This window comes from Netta rufina (assembly GCF_964035555.1).
Source record: "Netta rufina genome assembly, chromosome: 2".
Classification (NCBI taxonomy): Eukaryota; Metazoa; Chordata; class Aves; order Anseriformes; family Anatidae; genus Netta; species Netta rufina.
The window spans coordinates 57677380-57699146 of record NC_140124.1 but is presented as its reverse complement, the minus strand read 5'-3'; the positions used below and the strand labels follow the sequence as shown (position 1 = coordinate 57699146).

At 48.3% G+C, this 21767-nt stretch overlaps 1 protein-coding gene across 1 annotated transcript in view; it reads left to right on the top strand.

Annotated features, from left to right (window-relative positions):
• The first annotated feature begins 964 nt into the window (after window positions 1-964).
• The window catches only part of VOPP1 (VOPP1 WW domain binding protein), a 59439-nt gene continuing 38636 nt past the window's right edge, over window positions 965-21767 (top strand). Inside the window, exon 1 of the mRNA XM_084283122.1 lies at window positions 965-1136. Within this exon, the coding sequence (XP_084139248.1) occupies window positions 1086-1136 (51 nt within the window). The 5' untranslated portion in view covers window positions 965-1085. The remainder of the gene's footprint in view (window positions 1137-21767) is intronic.

Sequence of the window (21767 nt, the reverse complement as noted above, 5' to 3'; positions counted from 1 at the left end):
TAACAGTGCCAGCTGGAAGCCTCGGTGAAGAAGCCTTGCCCCAAAGTTCACTGTATGGAATTAATAACCACCTGATGACATTTCACTGAGCAACTCGGCATCGGGAGGCAGCAAGTTTCCTCCTTGAAGGCTGTGACAATGGGGAAGCGCAGAACGAGATGTGCGTTGCAAGGATGTGCTAATCATTTTTAATGCGCTAGCCCACAACAGGATCGTGGGAGTGTACACCTCCTTCAGAAATGCTGCTGAGAAAGGTCTGCTATTCAGATGGCAGCAGGAGAAGGTGAAGAGTTCCTCCTTCATATCCAGTTTGATATTCTCCCAGGGATTGAGCTAGCTTTCATGTAATGAAGAACCCCTCCGTAAACTCCAGTCCCACCTAAATCTGAAGGACAGCTGCCCCTCCCTGAAGCAGCACCAGGTCTAGCTGTGTAAGGTGCAGAAGGGCTGGGAAAAGGAGGCTCTGAGCACCATGACAAGGTGGCGGTGAAGGAAACATCCAGGACATAATCACCCCGGCCATCTGTCACAGGGTCTGCTGTGGGTGTCAGGGTGCGCCTCAGCTCAAGGCAAGTCCTGAGACCTTTCAGACAAGGTGGCCGGGGGCTGTTGGTAATTAATACAGCGTGTGAATGACCACGACGGGCGCACAGCCCCAAGGCACACCCGCAGGGGCGAAGCCCACCCTCGCAGCTCCGGCTCCCCACCCGCAGGGCAGCGCTGCCCCTTCCTCCTCCTCTTCCTCGGGGACTCTGCCTCGGGGGCTCGGGCTGCTCGCCGGGAGCTGCCCCGCGGGGAAGGGGGCGCCGCCATTTCGCGCTCCGGTCGCCGCCACCCTTCACCGGGGAGGCAGGGGCGAGGGCGAGGGCGGCCACCGCCTCCTCCCGGCCGGGCAGCGGAGCGGAGCGGGGCGGTCCCGGGGCGGGCACCGCCTCTCCCCGCCTCTCCCAGCCCTCAGCCGCCGTGGTGGTGGTGGCGGTGGCGGTGCGGGGCTCCTTTGTGCCGCCCGCCCCTTCCCCGGGCGCCGGGCATGGCGCTGCCCGGGCGTGTGTGAGGCGGCGGGGGCGCGGCGGGGACGGGGCGCCATGAGGCGCCTGCAGCCGGGGGTCGCGCTGCTGCTGTCGCTGCTGTGGGAGGTGAGGCCGGGCAGGGGGCGGCCGCGATGGGCTCCGCGACCCCCGCGGTCCGGGGAGGGAGGCGAGGAGCTTCGCCGGGTGTCGCCGCCGGCAGCGACCTGCCTCCTTCCCGCTGCCGTCTGTGTTTTTGTGGGGTCACCGCGGGGTGGTTCGCCGAGAGCTGGGCTCGGGCAGGGAGCTGCGGGCAGGGGGACGGGGCTGGGGGGTGCTGGCAGCGGTGATCGGGGGCTGGCCCTGCGAGCTGGTGTGTTTCAGGAGGGGTGAGAGTGGAAGGTGGCTTCTTCTTTCTTTCTTTCGTTTTTTATTTTATTTTTTATTTTTTGGAGTGTCATTTTGTGGGCAGAAGGTAGGTGGGAAGGCAGGCACGCAGCGGCGTCGCCTCGGCGTGAGGAGCAGCGTGCGAAACTTCTGGGAGAGCCTTGGCAGCGCGGCTTCGGCGCTTACGGCGAGGAAAACAGCAGCTCACGTTGATCCGAGAGGGGATTTGTGCCACCTAGTTATGTCACAGGGCTGGAAAACTCTTCCCTTTTTTAGCAGGGAGATCCACGGCTGCCCGCTGGCCGGGCGGGGAGCTGGCTCTCCTCCTGCCTTCGAAGCTCAGGCACGCTACCGAGGGCACCGCTGCCCACCCTCGGTCCCCACGGTGGGTTTGCCATCCTGCTCCTGCTGCTGGTCCCTGGCTCCTCCACTTGTTGAGATGGCTCTGGCGATGCTCCTGGGCTTATCCGAGACATGCTCGCAGCTTTATAAAGCCCTCAGTGCTCGCAGGCTGGCCGGCTGCAGGTCTGGGAGGTGCAGCAAGCTGTGTTGCCTCTATGGGGTTTAGGCACAAAATGAATTAATACTTTTAAAAAAAAATCCGAACAAACCCATACATAGAAGCTGGAGTGCTGGCTTGTATAATTACTGTTTTCGGTAATGAATATAATTCATGAATACGGTGTTTACTATATGTTTATGCCACCTACACAGATGAACGATTCCTGGTACGTTGCCCACTATGTCATCCATTATCATCGCATTAAAACGCTCTGATCAGAATTGCCATTTAATGTAAACACACGCAACTCTTTTGAAGTTAATTGGGCTGCATCTCATTACCCCGGCTGTAAACCTGGCCCAGGGCCTGGCCTGCGATCGCTCCTTGACTCTGCCAGAGCTCTTCAGAAAGTACAAATGGCAAAATGTCGATTAATGAAATGGGCGATGGAGTCCCCCAGGGGGGATTATTCATCTCTGCGTGGCCAGGATCAGCGTGATCAGGTGTCTCCACTCGGTGATGTGTGTTCTGTTGAAAAAGATCCTGCCTGCCTGAAAAAGTAATTTGCATAAATCTTCTTTGGATGTAGCCCATGGTGCTGTTATTTAGGCTTTTATACTGATTTTAATGGTGGATTGTTGGTGTTGTGGTTTTTTTTTTTTTATTATTTTTCCCTTTTGATCTAGAATGTTTGTTTTGCCATCTGGCTCTGTGGATTATTTTTTTTTGGAAGTACTTAAGATACCTTTTTAAATGAGATGTAAATAAGAAGTAATACAAATTGTTTTAAGTTGTGCTCTACAGGGGGGAAAAAAAAAGCCCAGAAACAGAACACGGAGAGTTTAAATAACTAATCAGAGACATCTGGCTCTTTAGAAGGTTTCTGGTATTTGAAACTTTTGCTGTGCTCTGTGCTAACTTCTGTATGGGCGATTATCTGAGATTGCACTGTTACTTTTTTTTTTTTTTTTTTTTTTTTAAGTCTATTTGCACCTTCCGCATGATCTTAATTAGTATTTTAGTGTGAGTATATTTTCCGTTCAGCATTTTACAAATGGCTTTCACTATTATCTGAATAATGGGGGGAAAAAGCCACTGAGCTCTTCAGAGCAGCTTGCAGTAGTTTGCTGATGTTTAAAGTTCTCCTTGCTTAAAATACGCAAAATACTCATAAGATGTGCGTGTATTTTCTGTCCAAACGGGTGCTAAAGGCTGCTGTTTCTGCCGGTGAGAGGGTTGAGCTCCTTCAGCAGGAGGTGTACATCCAATTCAGGGCGTGTGGAGAGCTTCTTTGTGACTTGCAGGTTGGACTCCAGCCATGGCGCTGCGCTCCCCTGGGAGGTCATGTTTTGTTTGCTGCTCCTAATTTAAGGGAGAAGACGAGAAAGGGGGGTTGAGGGGAAGGTGCTGGCACACGCTGGTGGCTGATCGCACCAAGGCAACTGAAGGCATCGTTATCAGAGCAGGATTTACGTGTAAGAAACTGCTGGCGCTTGATGCTAGGACACTCGTCCTTCCTCTAGAAGAGCTTGAAATACAGTAATTACGGAAACACACGGACTGCTGTGTTGGCAGGAAAGAGGAATTAATCCAGAGTTTTCTTGTTTTACAACTGTTTTCTACTATAACTACAAAGCCTTTTACAATGCTATTCCTATTTCTCCCCCACCCTCTACAATGGGAGAAATATCCCTAACTCCAAGACCCAGATAACTATGCTCTGAGAAGACGATGCTGTGAGGAGGGAAACCAAAGATGCCATAAGTTTTGCTCACAACTTTGTCATCGTTGTCTGGTTGAATGTGTAAGCTAAAACGAGGAACTCTTGAGATGGATGACTAGATAGGTAATTTCGGTTCTTGCAGGAAGAAATGAATGCTGTTAAATATTCATCCATCTTTCTTCTTCAAATTAATTCAGCTACCTGGAGGTAGCAGTGTGTTACTAACCACAGTTGCCTGAAACTCTGTGTTTCACCAAGAGGCTGGATTTTTGGCAGACCCATAGTGTGTTCAGCATTTGCTGGGACGCTTGCTCAGCCAGCAGTCCTGCTAACTAGTGCAGCATGTAGTTCTTCCTCTGTCAGGACTGTATTTTGTCTCAACTTTGTGTGGGTAGATGGCTCTCAATTTAATGGAGTGATTTGAGGAGTGCCTTCATGACGTCTGTTTGGTAGGCTGGGGGCGTATATCAAGACTTTCTGATTTTATTTCTTCAGACAACCCAAGGCTTGCTCGCATTTGGCTTTAATGAGTGGCATTGTCTTTGGGATGAGAAAAAATAAAACTAAACCAGCCTCTTCCCTCCCCGTATGATTAAACGAGCTTGCTTTCAGCCTGAATGTGGGCACCGTGCTATTTCCTGGTGGGTTGCTTCTCAGAACAAGCGCTTTTTGTTCCTCTCCTGCAGCTGCAGGTGTGCCAGGCTGAGCTGGGAGGCTGACACTGAGCTTGTGGATGGGAAGCTGGGCTGAGCCTTTGAAGCCCAGCAGAGGATGCTGCTGGTGGTAGTCCAGGAGGAGCTGTCGAGTGACTTGTGCTGAGGGCAGCTCGGTTTGTAGCTTGCTGGGTAGCCTTGCTCTTGAGAACTGTCAAATAATTTTAGCCGCCTAAGCTTCTGGTTGGCCTCTGTGGTGTGTCCAAAGCAACCCTGGAACTAGTTTCTGCACGCTCAGCTTCTCATTACTAGAAATTATAACGTGTATGCTGATAGAAATATTGATAATTGGATGGTTGGAAAAAAAATGGCGAGTGTAATTATTATCTTGTTAATTTGTCAGATGGGAGATACTACAAATGAGTCAAGCGCCTTTTTTCCTTAAAGAGCAGAAGAACAGACATGTAATGTGAACAGCAAAATGTTTTAACTTTAAATAACATTCAAGTGCTTGTGACAGTCTGTCGTGTAAGATTTATCCAAGTAAAAAGCAAAGTTGGCCAGCTTCTTCCCAGTTGGGTAACTGCTGTGTGAAGCTTTTTATTATTTTTGTAAGTGGATTTCAACAGGAGAGGTTCTACCATATAAGATAAGCCAAAAGTCTTTGGCTCTTCTGAAGCTTTTTGCCCACCAAGTTTGGATGATGATAAGCACAGCCAGAGCTCTGGAAGTTGTGGGCATCTTCCCAATAATCCTAGCAGGTTCTGATATATACATATAGGTGTTTGTTTGTTTGTTTGTTTGTTTTACATTACCTGTCAGGGCTTCCTTTATGTATGTGCTCCAGGAATGTGTGTACCCCTGCACACCGAGGTTCTCTCTCTGGTGTCCCTCTCCGTGAAAGCCCACTGACGTCGTCCTGCTGATGGAGTGCAGAAGTTTTTAACTCTTATGGGCTTTGGATAAGCAGAAGTGGTGAGAAGCACGATCCTTTCCTCAACCTGTGATGGGAAGAGGCTGCACTAGAGTTTCTGGGGGGGAGTTAGCGTGGACATGCCCGCGTACTCCCTGCTGCTTGCTAGTTTTATTACACAGGGGCTTAGCAGCTTAGGCAATCTTTTATTTTTCCGACTGTCTTGCTGCTGGATGGGAAGTAGCTATTGCTTTGCTGAGTGAAGGCAGGAGAGAATTTAGGATTAATCGTTTCGTGATCCAACTGGTGCTGGCAAGTCTTCCCTGCCTCTTGACAGCAGTGAGATGGGCTGTGGCTTCCAGGCAGGAGGACTGAGCTCTCGGCCCTTTCTCACTTTGCTCCGGCTGCTGAGGAGAAGGATTCGTGTTAGCTGCGGGAAGGGAAGGGAAAGGCAAGGTGTCCGAGTGCCATCTGCATCCTGTAAGGGAAGGCGTGAATAGTTGTGCAGGGGGTTTTTTGGTGCTTTCCTCTCCCCATCAGAAAAAGCATCTATAAAACCGATTTACTTTTTTTTTTTTTTTTCTTTTTTTCTTTTAAAGCAGTCAGAAATGCTTAGCACCTTCTGTCATGCTTTCTCTATAAAAAGAAAGTCCTCTGACGCTCTTGACCGTGGTACTTCCCGCCCAGCTAATGCAGGTGTCTGGACGGATGTGTTAAACTTGACCCAAGCATGCCTTCAGGCTTCAGCTGCTCTTTTAAAACGGTCTTAGCTAAAATCAGTGGAGGGAAAAAAAAAAAAAAAAGGCTTCAAGGAAAAACTCTTGGTTTAATGCAAATTTATTTTGGGTTGCTGCAGTAGGACTGGGTTAGGAAGAACTGGAATAAGTGTGCCCAAATGCAAGTTTGCCCTTCTCATCTGTGTAGGCTGAATGTAGGGACAGGAGCAGAGTGATGCTTGAGCTGATGGTACTGAATTTAAAAAAATAAACCTGATTTCTGGGTCAGCCAAGGTAGCTGCCTGTGTACTCCTAATCTGTCGTGATATCAAGTAAAATCCATCTCAGTCAGACACACTTCAGAAAGCAGTGGCCAGCCTCGTTTTTGAAGGTGCCCCATGGGTTTGTGTCCTCAGCAGCGTACCTGTATCCACAGTGAGTGCCTTTTGCTGAAGGCTTTGTTGAAATCCCATTAGTATTTGTTATGGCAAATAAAAACTCTGTTCTGACTAGCAAGTGGTAAGAATAAAAAACCTATCTAAAAGGATCGTTTTTTTCTTTCCTTGAGTAGTGTCTTTTGGGCAACAAATCTCTGTCTGGAGGCTGGGGTCACAACCCGGAGCTGTAGGTGTGAAAGAGCACATGCAAGACAAGAGAAAGATAAGGTCTCAAACCGTGGATATTGTCACTTCCCTGCCATTTGTGAAGGACTACAAAAGGCGTAGAAGTGTGTATTTTAATGAGAATGATGTGCCTTGACAGGCTTCTTGCATATTAAGTGGAAAAGTTTGCGCTGGGAAGTTAAAAATGTCTTTCTTCTCAAGTGTGCCTTCAGCTTTGTGCTAAATAGGCGCTAACTAAACCTGCCTTTTAAATAACTCGACGAAAAAATCTCTTCCTCTTTCTGTCTGACTCAGCTTTCAGTCTGGCAGAGCTGTCGGGGAGGAATTAGCAAGAAGTGGTTTCTGATCTGTACCTGATGCAGGCTGCGTGTGGCGAGGGCACTTCCCAACCCCGCCACCAGCTGCCTGCTCCTGCCGGGCTGCTTATCAGGCGGCTGGGCTGTGGGGAAATCGCATCAGGAGCTGCAGTCACCAAAAAGAGGATGAGGAAAAATGGAGGTAGTTTTCCTTCGGGCCGGCAGAGGTTTGTGCAGCAGTAGCCATCGCTTGCAAAGTGTTCATTGGAGCTGAAGTGCTCGACCTGGAGCTGATGACCTCCCGGCCCTTTCTGTTCAGCTGAGGGGTTGTGGCTCTAGAGCGTGGCCACGGAAGGTCCCTTGGTCCCTTCTGCTGCAGCAGAAGCTGTGGTTCTGGAGCCCAGCTGGTGAGCGATGGCCAACCCGGCGTTCCTCTGGTGCTCCTTCTCCATCCGATGGGGCTCTCTCATTTGGAGCATCAATTAAAAGCAGGTCTGAAAGAGAAAACCTCGGCTGCGTCCCTTTTACTGATGATGGTGTGATCTGGCCTTAGGATCAAAGTTTAATGACCGTGGAGAAGAGCCGTCCTCTGAGCGTGGTGAAGCATGGCACCAGGCGTGTACCCTGCCCAGGGCCAGGCTGGCTCCAGCCCTGGCTGCTCTCTTGCCCTCTGTAAGCAGTTTTGTTGTTTGTTTTTCCTGCTCATGTAGGAAAGCAGCTCTGTTTACGAATTTTTGCACACCGCCGCTTGTCTGATTTGACAGCCTGTGTGTCCTTGGGAACAATCCCATTTGTTACCTTTCCTGATTGAATCTTTTCCTACTCCCGTGCTGTGGGTAAGAACGAGACAAAAACAAACAAACAACCCCCAGAGGTCTCCTGCCTCTGATGTTGATGGTGTCGCGCAACTTAATAGCTGGCAAGAGTTTTGAGGGTGAATCCGTCCTTCTCAGGTCTCGTGCTGGTGGCATTAGAGGTTAGGACCATACACATCCATACGTGCAGCCCATGCCTGTGTGAGTCTGGCCTTCAGGTATGTCAGGTTAAGGTGAGCACATTTAGCATCATTCGATGCCTCTCTAGTTAGGTGTATTCCTGAAGGAGATGCAAACAGACAGAGAAGGAAGAACTAGATGGTCTTTAAGGTCCCTTCCAACCCACGCCATTGTGTGAACCCTGAAAAGAAAATACTAAGTGAGAGGAATGTAAGTGTGTGGAAGGGTGGCAGGGGTCTCGGTGCTGGCTTTGTCTGGGTGTGTGTATTGGGTGGGAAGACAATGAGACAAAGGCGTGTTTAAGTTGCTTCTAACTTGTGTATTATTTTTTTTCCTGGCATTATTGTCTTAGGTAGGCCAACAAAATTCTCTTGTGTATCCTGGCCTGAGCCTGTATTTCTGCCTTCCTTGATAGGAGAGACTGCTCACCTGAACAGAGGAGTGTAGCAGTTCGTGCCACGCTGCGTGGCGTGCAGTCCGCTCAGTGTGAGCACAGCAGCTTGCAGTTACGGTGCTTGTACTGCTCGGCGACTCCTCGCGGGGAATGACAGTGCAATAGAGCACGTGGTATAATGGTCTCCACCAGAGGAATTGTCCAGGTGGAACTGTTTTTTATTTAATTTGCGATATTTCTGTAAATGAGGAAAGTCAGCACAGGCGCTCCTCGCGGGTGGCTCTAAGCACACTGCTATCTGTCGATGTGAGAACTGGGTAAGGATGAGTCAGGCAAGTGTTTTCTTTCCTTTGTGCTCCTCGAGGGGGAAAATGTATTGCTCATCGCTAAAGATAATTATCTCAGGGCTGGTGCAAGTGAGATCCAGAAATTCACTGTTGGCTGCCTTACAGTCCGAGCTCCCAGCTCAGGGCTGCGCTTCCCCGCTATGTTTGGAGCCAAAGGTTCAAACCAGCACAGGGAAGGTCTAAAACTCCACCTTAATCTGTTCAGTGCCACTAAGTTTGGGGAGATTTCAGTCCAAAGCAGGGGAGGAAACATTCCACTCCGAAAATGATGCTTTCAAGTGGCCAGACAGCTGTCTAGCCTGAAGAGGGGGAGGAAAAGTGGGAGAACAGAGGTGTGAGGAGTCTTAAATCTGCTTCTCTAGGGCTTGCTTTTCTTTTTGAAGCTGACGTGAGCTGTTCCCGTCTCGAGTGCTGTCTTGTCTATCCCAGGCAAATGTCATATCCCTAACAAGAGCCGTGATTTTCAGGGGTTTGAGAAGTGAAGCAGCAGTGCCGAGGACAGCGGCTTGTCCGGAGGTAGCAGCAGCACTGACACGGCAGGCAAACGCGTGTCAGCACCGCCTTGTGTGGGGGACCCGGAGTTTCCCCTGCTCTGCTTTTTGACTACAACAATTCACATCTCCCGTCTGTAACACAGAAGGAATAATAGCATCTGGGATTGAGTAAACCCTCAGAACTGGGTCACCCCTGATTTCGAGGTGGTGTAGGATGACATTAAGCTGCTCCATTCGTTGTCGTAACTCAAACAATGGCACTCTATATTCCCAAGCTTGTGCCCGTGACCCTGCCTAAACCAGCAGCATGTGCCAGGCTGGGGCCAGGAGGTTGCCTACGTGTTGTTTGGGATGGTCTGCGTTTTTGCTAGGGAAACCAGAGAGCAGAGGAGGCAGTTAAGTGCTAAATAATAGCCAAATACCGCTAGTTTCCTAACCCTGAGAAAATGCCAAGGCAGAGACCTTTGGATTTGAGCGTCACTCGAAGGAGGTGAGCTGAGATCAAAGCCTTGATTCTGTTCTGTCTTCTGTTTTCTGTCCCTTTGGTGCTTAGAGAAAGAGGACTTTGTTTTTAGCAGTGCATATACCCTGTTGTCCTGGGGGTTCACAGTTCTGTTTCTGCCCCCAGTGGCAGCAGTCCACAGCTGTAACTACACTCTGACCAATGCCCAGCGCTATGCGCGGTAATGGTAAAATATCCTAGGACCTGGAGATGTGAGATCTGGAGATTGCAACTTGTATTTCATGAAACACCCCATGTTTTCAGCGTGCAGGGCTTAAATGGGCATCTCACTGAAGGTAGCACTTCTGATGCTGGTTCCTTGAAGCACTGGGCAAACATTGGTATATTGGGTCTTGTTGTACCCAATACATGACGACGGTGTGTGTGGATGTCCTGTGTTAGCTAGAAGGCATTGGAGTACTGAAAATGCACCAGGAGATGCGCTGGAGCGTGCCCCAAAGATCTGGGGAGGTGAAGCTGTCCCCGGTGCCCGCCGTGACGCACGCTGTGAGCTCTGTGTGGCAGCAGCCAGCCCGGGTTTTCCTGCCGGCATGGCCGTGGTATAAATCCAAGGGCATTTGGATTAAGTTTATTTTAATTCTGTGGTAATCTTGACCTCCTATTTTTACTAAAGGCCTAATCCTGGGCCCCATCCAAAGCCCATTAAAAGTCAGCGGAGCCGCCCTGCCTGATGGCAGCGAGCGCTCAGCGCCGTGCCACGTCCCCTTGGCCCCGGCATCCTGACAGGCCTGGGATGTGGGCAGGCCCTGCTCCGAGTGTTTTTGGGATCAGTGCGAGCTTGGTGGGTGATACTTGTGCCTTCCCCAGGCCGAGGGCAGGCGTTTGTCCCCTGTTGCCTCTGAAAAGCTCCGTCGACTCGAGTTGGCCCCCGCTGCCGGGGCTCTGCCAGCCGGCTGCCTGCTCCTGCTCCCCGCGCCCGGCTCGCGTTGCGTAAGTGCAGAGCCTGGTACCGATTATATAAAAGAGATTATGTAACCCCGTGGCTCCGCGATCGCTTCTCCGGTGAGCCTAAGAATAGCTGGCGAAGGAGCCTGCCTTCCCTCGCTACCCAGCCGCTGGACAGAGGAGCCCCAAGCGGGCTCCTTGTGGGTGGGAGCAGGCCCGGCAAGGCTGCCTTGGTGTGCAGGCTCCCCAGCTTAGCACTGTCCCGTGCTTCCCAGGCTGTATTATATTTTTTTTTTTTCGTGCTGGTGTCCCCCGTGAGGTATCTGGCACACCAAGGCCTGGCCCGTGCCCAGCTCCCGGTGAGGAGCAAGAAGTCTCCTGGGCTGCTTTGAGGCGACTGAGAGAGCTGCGTGCGCTCCTGCCTGCCTCCCCTGCGCAGGGGGAGGTGACTCACAAAAAAAATCAGATGCAGCCAAGGCTTGGAGAGAGCTCACGTACAGCTAACTGAAATCTAAGGAGGGGGGGACACACAGCTCTTGGGGGGAAAAAGGATGCCGCTCCTTAAAAATCTCTCAGCCCTGAGAAAAGCGCGCGGGGGTAAGCCAAGGATAGCTCAGGAGAAGGCGGCAGGGGGGCGAGAGACTCTGGTGGGGAGAGGAAACGAGCAAAAGGAGTTTTCTTAGCACCAGTGATTCATCTCAGAGCACGGATCCCAGCCCTTAAGATGTTGCCGCAGCTCTTAGCTCGACTGCTGGAGTCTGGGTGGCTGCCCGTTTTATTTCTGGCTTCCCCTACTCTTGGTTTTCTGTGTGTGATTTATTTTTTTTCCCCTGTTCCTCCAGTACACTCTCCTGATGGCATCGTTGTCACCTTTCCTTGTTGCTGCAGCCACATCATCTCTACCTTGAGTTGCTTTATGGGTGCTGTGTCTCCAGCTTGAGCTTCAGGCAGCAGTTTGTCTTCACGCTGCCACGTACACCTATCTCCACCTGCAGTTCTGACCCCATTTCTTTCTCCTTCCAGGCTTGCTCTGGATATTTGTTCCACTCCTCTTGGCTTTGGGTGGCTTCCTTCTCTCCTTGTGCATTACTGATTTCATGATTCTGATGCTGCCAGCAAGCACTTCTACTTTCTTGGCTGCTGAGTCCCCATTTCCTTTTTAAAATTCATCCCCTAGATGTTTTCTCTGCTTTCCCCCTCTTTCTTTTCTAGGATTTCTTCTGTCCCAGCTATGATTCAGCCCTGGCACAACCATGTCCCGTGTGGACTTTGCTTCTCCCACCATTTCTTCACATTCCTCTGCCTGCAGAGGCCTTCTCCCAAGGGTGTACCATCTGCACTTAAGTGCCCCATAAATCCATTTTCAGTGTGCTGCAATTAGGCATTGGATACAGATAGGAAAAAATACTCCTTTCTGCTTGAAAGAAATGTGTATTTCCATCCAGCCCGCTTTGCCTGAATATCTGTTTCTGTGCTTTTTTTTTATATGTTAGTGTCAAGATTTCAGGGTTCAGCGTGATTTCTATCCCTATAATTTTCCTCACAGCACTGGTGACCTCATTACAGAGGGTTGCCCTGTGTGCAGACCCTTTTTCCTTCCTATTTATGCCTCCTCTCTTCAGGAGGGTGTCAGCTGTGGAATATACAGCTGTTGCTGCCATGGCAAAAGAGCATTAGGGGAACGTTGTTAATAAGCATCTGGCTGTTGCATAACGAAGATGGTAACGAGGAAGAGGAGACGGCACGTGCTGCTCGTAAGCTTTCTGTGAACCCCTGCAAAGAACATGACAGACCTGCAGGATTTTTTTTTGCCATGGGTAATAGAAAATTACGTGTGTCAATTCCCAGAATTTGAATGGATTTATCTTCTCTTATCTCAAACTACACCTCTAGGAAAAGATGGCAGTTGGAGAGGTTTTGTGCAAGCGCACGTGAAGGTGTGGGAGAGCTGTTGGAGGAGCTCCTTAAGATGAGAGCTGGTTAACGTGCAGCTGTGCCAACACAGCAAGAACAATCCTAATGGGCTGATACGCAAATGAGGGGTGGTGAGAAGAGGAGGAAGACCAAATTTGCCCACTGGATTAATTCTTTAACACCAGCGAAGCTCTGAAGTTGCTGGAAATTGCATCATATTTATGAGGTACGTCTGTAAAATGCCTGCCTAGGATCAAAGAAAAATGTTATATCCTAGTTACAGTTGAATACAAGGGCTAAAAATATATAAATGCAGCGCGTGCAGGTAGGAAGTGCAGCGTTTGGAGCTGGAGTGAAAGCCGTGCACAAGCTTTTCTTGCCAAACTGTCTGCACTGGCAATGTCAGATCCGGTGTATGTAATGTGATTAATTTTAGTCTGAGCATATGTTCCCCTGTATTCTGGGATTCCAGATGCAGCTCTGATAACGCAGGTCGCTGGTCCTCAGCGGAAAACATGGAAGTGAGCTGGAATGTACCAACCTCAGTGAATCCGGTGGCAGCGCTCTGTGGTGGGGGGAGGATTATTAGTTACTTGGTTTTGGGGATTTCAGCTCTGGTCCTAATCTGCGATGTGTAAACTTCCAAGAAAATCAGCTGGAAAGACATTAAACATCTGAAGGAGGGTCGGTTAAATAGATTGAGTTAACGTTCAGTTAAATAGATTTCCAAAAGCAGGTCCTGCGAAGATGAAAATTAGTAGTGTCTGCAAATATCCCGCTGTCTGGAAGTGCCTGATGGAGCCAAATTAATAACTTGTAAAGAGCTTCCTTTTGAAATGCTCCTGCAGCAAGCTTTTAATAGAATCTAGAGAGGCAGGGAAACAGGGATCCTTTGTAAAAAAAAAAAAAAAAAAAAAGGCTTTCCTTCAAGCAGGAACACTTACAACCTTGCTTCTCCATCCTTAAAGGGACAATTAATGCTGGGTTTTCTGATGCTGCTTAGGGAGAGCTCCACAGCCTTGTTCACAGCAGTAGGAAGGGCACTTGTCATTTCGTTGTCAGCGTGTGCAAATGTTATTCGAGCAGCAGTAATGAGTCCCTGGACATCTCCACGAAGGTGACTGCCTCCCTCATAAGGACTCATAAGGACGTGGGTCTGGAGGAAGGATTGAGACCTAACTGTGAGGCCATCCGTATGAGCAGCCGTGTCTGGGACTGCGTTTGGATCAGCTTGGCATAAAGTGCCTGTGGATCTGTCGTGATGCTCGCAGCTGGTGAGGTGAGGCTGGTGTCCTGCTGGTGTGCAGCTGTGGGGACAGAGGTGGTGCTCCAGCCCCAATGCCTGTTCCTAGGACACAAACCGAAGGTAGCAAAATGAAACCTGTAGCCCTGTATCTGATTTTAATAACCGCAAAAAAAAACCACCACGCTCGCACACAAACACCAAAGCGACATTCCTGTCTCTCTCAGCGCTGTACATTGCTCTGCAGGAGTTATTCTTCATGATTTGGTAGGCTTTTCTGTCAGCTGTATTCATGGTAACTGCTTCTCCAAATACCCATCTTCCAAATGAGATTAAACCTATTTGTAATTTAGGGTATTTCTTCATGCTCTATTCAAATACAAATAATCAAATTAAGAATAAATCGGGCTGTTACGCTTCAGAGGTCTCTGACAGCTAGCATTTAGATTCTGGTTTCCCATAAAAACCTCGCAACTACTTGTAATGACAATAAGTGTGCTTCTTAGGCACCTCTCGCAGGAGGACTTCGTGGCACTCCTGAAACGTGAAATGTGCCGTGTCCTGCCCCAGTCACATCCAGCCAGGTGCGTAGCTGTTGAGCAGGTGGGTGAGTGGGCTGCAAGCAGTGAAAGTGTCACGTGCAGTGTTAGTGGCACAATTAGTAACTTCATATTTTTGACTGCTGGTTTCTGAGCCCAGTGCAGCGTGCGGGAACTTCTTTCACTTCACAGTAAACGCTTGATTTGGGCTGGGTGTAAGCACAGGCTTTGCAGTGCAGAAGGACAGTTTAGCACTTCCTTTTCATGGTCCATTAAACACGGGCAGTTCTGCAAGTCCCCTGCTAGACAGCCTGTAGATGGGATGAATCCTTCCAGGCACTTGAATGGTCTGGAGGAAAACTTCTTGGAATGGGGCTCTTCGCTTTGTGCGAATGCTGAATTGTCACCCTGGTGTTCGTTCAGTGCATCCTGCTAGTACTGAATCTAAGATGAGTAAATGCATCCCATGCATTTTAACCTAGTCTTTTGATTCCAGGATGCCCCATCCCTGTGCATTAGACAGAATTAGATGATCTCTAAGGTTCCTCCCAATCCAAACCACTCTATAACCCTCTGATTTATGTGTCTGGATATTTACCACTGCACTGTACTTGTGTTGTGGTTGTACCTACACTTGACTTAATGATTTTCTGTTGATCTAATCTAGTCTAGACTAGACTATTTGGGTAGAATAAGAACTGGCAAAAAGTCTTCACCTGCATTCCACTTCTTTGGATCTGTGACTAAATGGAGTGAACTTGTCTTTGTAGTGTTGCGTTCGTACACGCTGAAATACCGCAAGAGCTGATGCTCGGGTTTGAGGATTTTTGTTCTTGTGGATTTTTGCTTTTTGTTTTTCATTGCTCTCTGAAAAAAAGCAGTCCCAGGACAAGGCTTTGCAAAATGGGTCAGTGCAGCTGAGAAGTTTCAGTCAAAATGGAAACAACAGCTCATTGAAACAGTTTCAGCTCTTAAAAGGTCAGAATTTGTTTATGTACTTCCGAAAGCTAAGGAATTGAAAGTGTAGGTTTACAGAATGTGGCCAGAGGAGAGTGGAACCCTTTTTCTGAGAAACTTGGCGTTTACCCAGCCTGTGGGAGGTCAGTTGTATTTCTTTTATGTCCTCGGGATGATCTGAATGTTTATCACTCATCTCCTGGAAGAGCTCCTGGCCTGCAGGAGATGGGGTATACTGGAATTAAACTCCTGTTGTTGCCCCTCTTCTCCATGGTATAAAATACAAAGGAAATGCACGTCAAGGCAGGTGTAAAGCTGCTCAGAGGTTTGGATGTCCCCTCAAAGAGGGAGAGCTGTGTTTGCAGTGCTTGCTCCAGTTGCACCATTTCAGAAGTGGGGGTACGTGCAAGTTAAAGGCGGCCACCCAGGGACAGATGTTCGTGGTCAGTGTTAGGTCTTTTGGTTGCTGTTAAACAGCTCTGACTTGAGAAGTGCCTCGGTGGGGGACTTGCAGGTGCTGCTTGGGTCTGTCGGGGCAGGAGGTAATTCTGTCCTTGCTCGTTTTTCTGTGGGATGTCCCACATTTTTTGCTGCTCTCTGTTGGTGGAGATTGGATGCTGGTGCAGATGGGCACGTGGTGCTGCATTTATGGATTTCATGCAAGCATAAATACTGCCAGCAGAAAAACCAGAGATTTCTCCTCAGTTTTCCTGTAACCCGATGGCTCATTCACTTCAAGGAAAGAGAGAGAAGCTCAGGTCTCTCTGGGTGCACGTGTGACCTGAACACAGATTTGTCTCATCCTGGCAGAGCGTGCTGACCAGCTTCGCTGAAAGGGGACAGGCACTACCTCCTTCTTTCTCTTACCTCTGTGTTCTGCAGATGCATCCTTTGGGATGCTTAACAGATGCCAAAACCCCAAAGTTTTCTTTAGAGTAAATAACTAAATTAGGAATGCAAGAAATAATTAGTTTGAGAACCAAAAAATGCAATCATATGCCCAACCCCCTGATACGGGTGGGTTCCTCAGAAGATTCTGTGAAGGTTTCAGATCAAGCTGGCACCATCTGGAGTTTACCTGTCACTACATAATAACTAATTCATATGCTGATATGAAATACTTATATTTACTTAATAGCTCATAAAAAAAAATCTCTCTCCCCTCCTCTTTTTAAGCCAAGAGTGTCTCGCGGTAGGGTTATGGATGCAGTGCGCATCCAGGCAATACTGGAAAGACGGGGAATGTGGTTCAGCGGGGACAGCAGAGAAGGCAGCACCCAGGTTACCTTACCCATCCCTAAAGACCACTCTGAAATGGATCCGTGTAACACCTGGGCGTAGTGTGCTGGTTGGTGGCTTTTCAGTGTGCCAGGTTGCTGCTGGGCTGTTGCGTTCCTGACCTTACTGTGCTCAGTTCCTTCCTGAGGCAGGGACTTTGCGCTGAGAACGGGTTTTGGGCTGTCCTTCCCAAATCAGGATTGATTTAGCACTGACAGCCTGTTGTCAACAGAGGATTAAAGGATTCTCTGTGATGAAATTAATAGCACACACAAAAAAAAAAAAAAAAAAAAAAAAAGAATTTTCAGATGAAACCATGTGCATTAGCAGCATCAAACCAGGCTGAGAAGTTCCTTGTACCAACGCGTAGAATTGGCTCTGCGGGCTTCTTGATGCACACTGCATTTAGGCTCAGAGGAGCCCTTGCATTTTTATTACCCGTAGCCTCCCAGCTTCATGCACATAAATAGCGCTGGGTTGTACAACATCCCTGAAGGCTCCTCTGCTCCACCATCAAGCAGGCGCAGTGCAGGGAGTGTTGAAGCAAGCTTCCTACACATGTGCCTTATGTGTGTGCCTCAAACCTGACCTGGATTGAACAAATCCCAAGTGCAAATGCAGCCCATGCTTCTCACCTCCCCAGCGCCCTGTCCCTCGGTTGAGGCTGTTGGCAAAGCCCATAATGAATCCTGGTGGTGGCGGTCGCTTCTTCTGTTGCACGCAGAAGAGCCCAGTACAGAGATATTTTCCTCTTTTGTTGTATTACAGAACTTCAATGCATCATTTTGCAAGAAAAGAAGCGAGCTTCTCCCATTTAAATCCATGCAGTTCTGATTTGTGATTTTTTTCAAGGAATTTCACTGATATTTTTTTCAAATGAACTCTTACTCAAAGCAAAGTTGAGTGTGATCTCAAAGTCATGAGTTCCCCGTGGTTTTCCAGGTGCTTTCCAAGCTTGTCAGAAGATATTTTAAGTGGAAAAGGCCTCCCAGAGGTTTTGATCTATTTTAAAGCCTGAAATCCTTTTTGTGACTTTATCATGGTGCTTTCATGAAAAGCACCCTCAAATTTCCACTCGGGCTCATCCGTGTGCTCCTCGGGGTGTGCTGCTGTTTGGGACGTGTTGGTTAAAATTAGAGACCTCTGTGAAGCTTCATCGAGCCAGATGAAGTTCACATTAAGTTCTGTGGAGCTCTTGCATGGGAGGGAAGAGCTGCTCCTCCTCGAAGAGCTGTTGTGCTGAATCCTGTGGTCCACGTCTTGCAGGCGCAAGCTCATCCTGGGCTGTTCATGGATTTTAAATCCTCAGGATCACGCGTTATGGGTTCTTCCACTGCAACCATGTAGGGAAAATATGAATGTTTAATGGGGCCGTGTATGGACCTGCCGAAGATGTTTTTGATAGATGAGTTGGTTTGTGCCTCAAACTCTCCATAGGGCCAGAGAGCGTGTATCTGAAATGTTTTGCCTTGTGTGGGTTTTGGGTAATTAATGCTTTATGCTTGCCCCTGAGATATGTGGTTAAAGCTCAATAAAACGGTGATTACGCAGTGATTATACTGAATAGTGAATGTTTCATTTATTTTGTTTGAAATAGGAAATAAAAGGTTACTGCCACGCTGGTTTTATTTTAAAAGACTTTGTCAAGACTGGCACATTCAAAATATTTCCTGTCTTTTAGACTTAATCTGTTGGAAGAATCCCGGTGTTTCTTTGAGCCTTTTTTTTGAGGTGGGTGAGATGTGTGCCTGGCCGTGGTGCTGTGACTTCCTCAGGTGTTGGAGGTGCAGGAAGAGCTACCAGGGGGAGATTTCTCACAAGCGTCTGCTGAAAAGTTGGGATTGCCCTGCGGCTCAAAGCAATGGTTAAAATAAAGCTAATTTTAACCTCCAAGCTTGTGAGGAACTGTAACCAAATAATTGGCCTGAGTCGGGTTCCAGTAGTGCTACTGAGTGTTGGTTGTGACTTTCTCTGCATGTGGTTATTAGCGGCGTAAAGGGCTTTTCAGCGCAGAGCTAAAGACCTGAAACCTTCCTTGCAAAGGCTGTGTTGACTCATGCCTCATAAAGCTTCACTGCTTTTGATAGGCCCGGACAGGAGGTAAAACAGTACGTGTTCACCGCGGAGACTGGGCAGGAGAGGAGCCAGCCTAGCGTCGCTTCCCAAACTCAATGCTCAGAGACCTGCTCGGGTGTGCCTGCAGGGAGAGACGGCCAGGTTTTAGCCTGGAGGACTGGGGATGAGCTCGGCTGCCAGGAGGCAGTCGGCATCCACACACGCTTCTCCAGCAGATGCTCGGCTCACTTCTGTGGGGTGAGCAGCAGAGGGAAGGCTGCTGGTCAGCAGCTGACTCAGAAGAGCTGCACCATGTAAATGTGTGCTTCCTGGCAAAGGCATCTGTACCAAGATGTTGTCCGCCTCGTGGTACAGCACCTCTGAACTGTGCTCTGCTTGCGTGAAGGCATCTGAAGATGCCCTTGAAGTCACAGGCAAATTTGACTGCTTGGTGCTTTTGAGCCTTAATTTGGTGAGCTGAATACAAGAGAGAACCGAGTTAAGTAACTGGAATATATGTTTTTATCTGTGTTATACCAAACAGTCAGACTCCATAGCTTTGCTGTTCTTAACAACCAATGCTTCTGTTACTGTATTTTACATTATGAAATCAAAATTTCTCTGCTGAGGAGCCCGCGTGATGAGTTTTTTTCTAGATGAGCTCTAGGTGTGGGCCTGTAGTAAGTTAGTTCATCAGTATAGAGTTTTTGATAAAAATGCCCAAGATTTAATGTTCCTTGTGGAAAAGCACATGAAGTTGTGTGTTGCTCAGAGGGATGCTGCTTCCCCTGTTTGCCCCTTCTTGTTAACACCAGATATAGGCAGTCTGTTTAGCAAAGCCTTTTGAGATTTGATTTGCCCTTATTTTGCTGGTGAATGACTTCTTTTGTTTGTTTTAAGGAGTACTGTCTTAAGCATATCTGATACCAAGATTCAGAGATCTGTGATTCCTGTCATATAAATTAAAAGCTGATTTATTACCGTAGTTTAGACCTGAGATGGTTGATTGGAAGACGGGAAATGCAAGCATAGAAATCGTGGTTTGAACTTTAGGTCAAATTCCTCTGAGGGTTTGGGTCACAGATATACTTGCTACTTTTCTTTGCATTGAATTGGGAAGCAGCAATCCTCTACTTAGTTTCAACTTCTTTTAAAATTTTTTTCAGTAAATTCAAGAACATCACTTCATAAGGGTTTAAAAAAAAATGAAAGAGAGAAGAGATTAATTGACAGCCTAATGCCAAAATAAAGCCTTGTCTGATGCCATTGGGCCAGAAGATCAGGTAGCAAACCTGTCGGCACAGATGGGATTGCAAAATCACTCTTTCTGGAAGAACACTGTTGGTGAGGACGTGTTGAGATCTACATCCCAAATAAAAATATTTGTGGGCTCGGTAGGCTGATGTGCTTGCTGTGGGCACTCGGTGTTTGATGCTGTGCTTCGAGGCAGGCTTGCAGAAGCAGAGGGGTGTGAATGGTAGCGTTAAGTCTGGATTTAGTGCTAGAAAATAACGTGGTGGCTCATTCCTTATTGCTCCCTGATGTTCGCTCCTTGACGTTGTTACAAGACCTTCCTACTTTGCTGCTAGTTAGGTGAAAACATCAACAGGGGCATTGGAGTGAGACTTTTTGGGTATAGGCCCCGTGCTGCTGTTCTGGTCCTTGATCTTCCTAGTCCAATCTAATCTTCAAATAAATGTGTGACGTCCTCAGTAAGCCTCCTTCGTGTTGCCTGTTTCCCTTACCATTGGGAAAGGCTCTCAGGAAACACTCGCAATCTCCTCCTTGTGCGGGTCCTGCCGTGGGCTCTGTGACGTGAACACAGAACTCGACAGCTGTTGGGCGGATGTCTGGAGACCGTTCACTGCCACGACAAAGGCATATTGCTTCAGTGGTTGCTTTTACGCTTTCTTTCATCTTGCTTTCTGGTCCTTTTTTTGTTTGTGTTGTACTCGGGTAGTCCCTGCTCCAGTTTTGTGTAGCGATTGTGCAACAGAGTCCTGGTTCCTGGTTAGGGCTTCTAGATGCAACAGACGATAAATACGGAATAGTAATTATCCTGACATACTTCTGGTGAATTTATTTCCTTCTGCAGTGCTAAGCACAGTGAGCAGCTGCCTCTACCAGCAGAAACTCCGGAGAACTGACTTCCCCCCGTTCATTTTCCCTTCAGCCCATATGGATTTCTCCTTAGACCTAGGGACAGATGTACTGTACCTGTATAGTTGTGTAACGAGCTGTTGCTTGCTTTTCTACCCTGAATGAATAATGAAATATCCTAAATGATTATAAAAGCTTTAGCACCAGCTTCATTTCATTTTAATAGACCAATAAAAGCAACCGGTGTGCGTGCCGCTGGCTCCAGTACTCCTGCATAAACCATTAGCAAAACAACATTACTGGCTCTGGACAAAGAAAAACAGCGGTGACAAAAACAAGAGTTGGCTCCAAAAAGAAGTCAGCTTAGTGCCAGCGAATCCAGGGACCCACTCTTATGCGTGCTGGCTGCTGTGAACTCTTTGTTTGAGGTTGAGAAGTCAGTGCTTTCTCATAATTCGCTTTAGATTCTGGCTTTTTCCTTTGTCTTCTGTAAATATCCTTTGCAATGTTTCCAGCAATGCTGGCAGCTTCCCAGGAGCCCGAGGAGCTTTTCCAGTTAACTTGCGTGCACGGAGACCTGACAGGTTTCGCATTTTATGCATGAGACCAGCCGATCTGGCCTCTTCTTCTGCTCTGTCCCGCAGTGCTAGCAGCACATCAGGCACAGCGGGCTGGCTTTGGAGGTCGTGAGTCTCCCCACAAGGCCCAAAGGAGACCCAGGCTTTCCCAAAGCCTGTGGTTACCTGTGCCGGTGTCGTGACACCCAGCACTTGAAGCCTTCAGTACTGGGGAACGACAAACACAATCCTGGGAGCATGCTGTTTACCTAAGGTTTGGTAAGTGTGCCTATACAATTGCTATATTGTGTATTCCAAAGCGTACAGAAACTGTAAAGCTACCAATTAACCCTCATCAGGTACAAACTAATGCCATCTGCTTATATATTACCCTCTGGTGTTTTGCTGTGTTTAAGAAACAAAAGCAGGGCTCAGGCTTCGGTACCCGCGTAGTGAGATGCGGGCTGCCTGCCGGCGTGGCTGCACCCCAGGTGCTCTCCTGTGAAGAGTTATATCCTCTTGAATTCAGCAGGTATAATTAAAAGATGTGATTGCTCTTCCCAGGAAAAGCTTTCGGCATTTCAAGCTGCCCTAAGACATGCACAGAGTACGAGCATTCCCAGAAATGGCTGGTCAGCTGGAGCACTTCAAAAATGCAGCATCAGC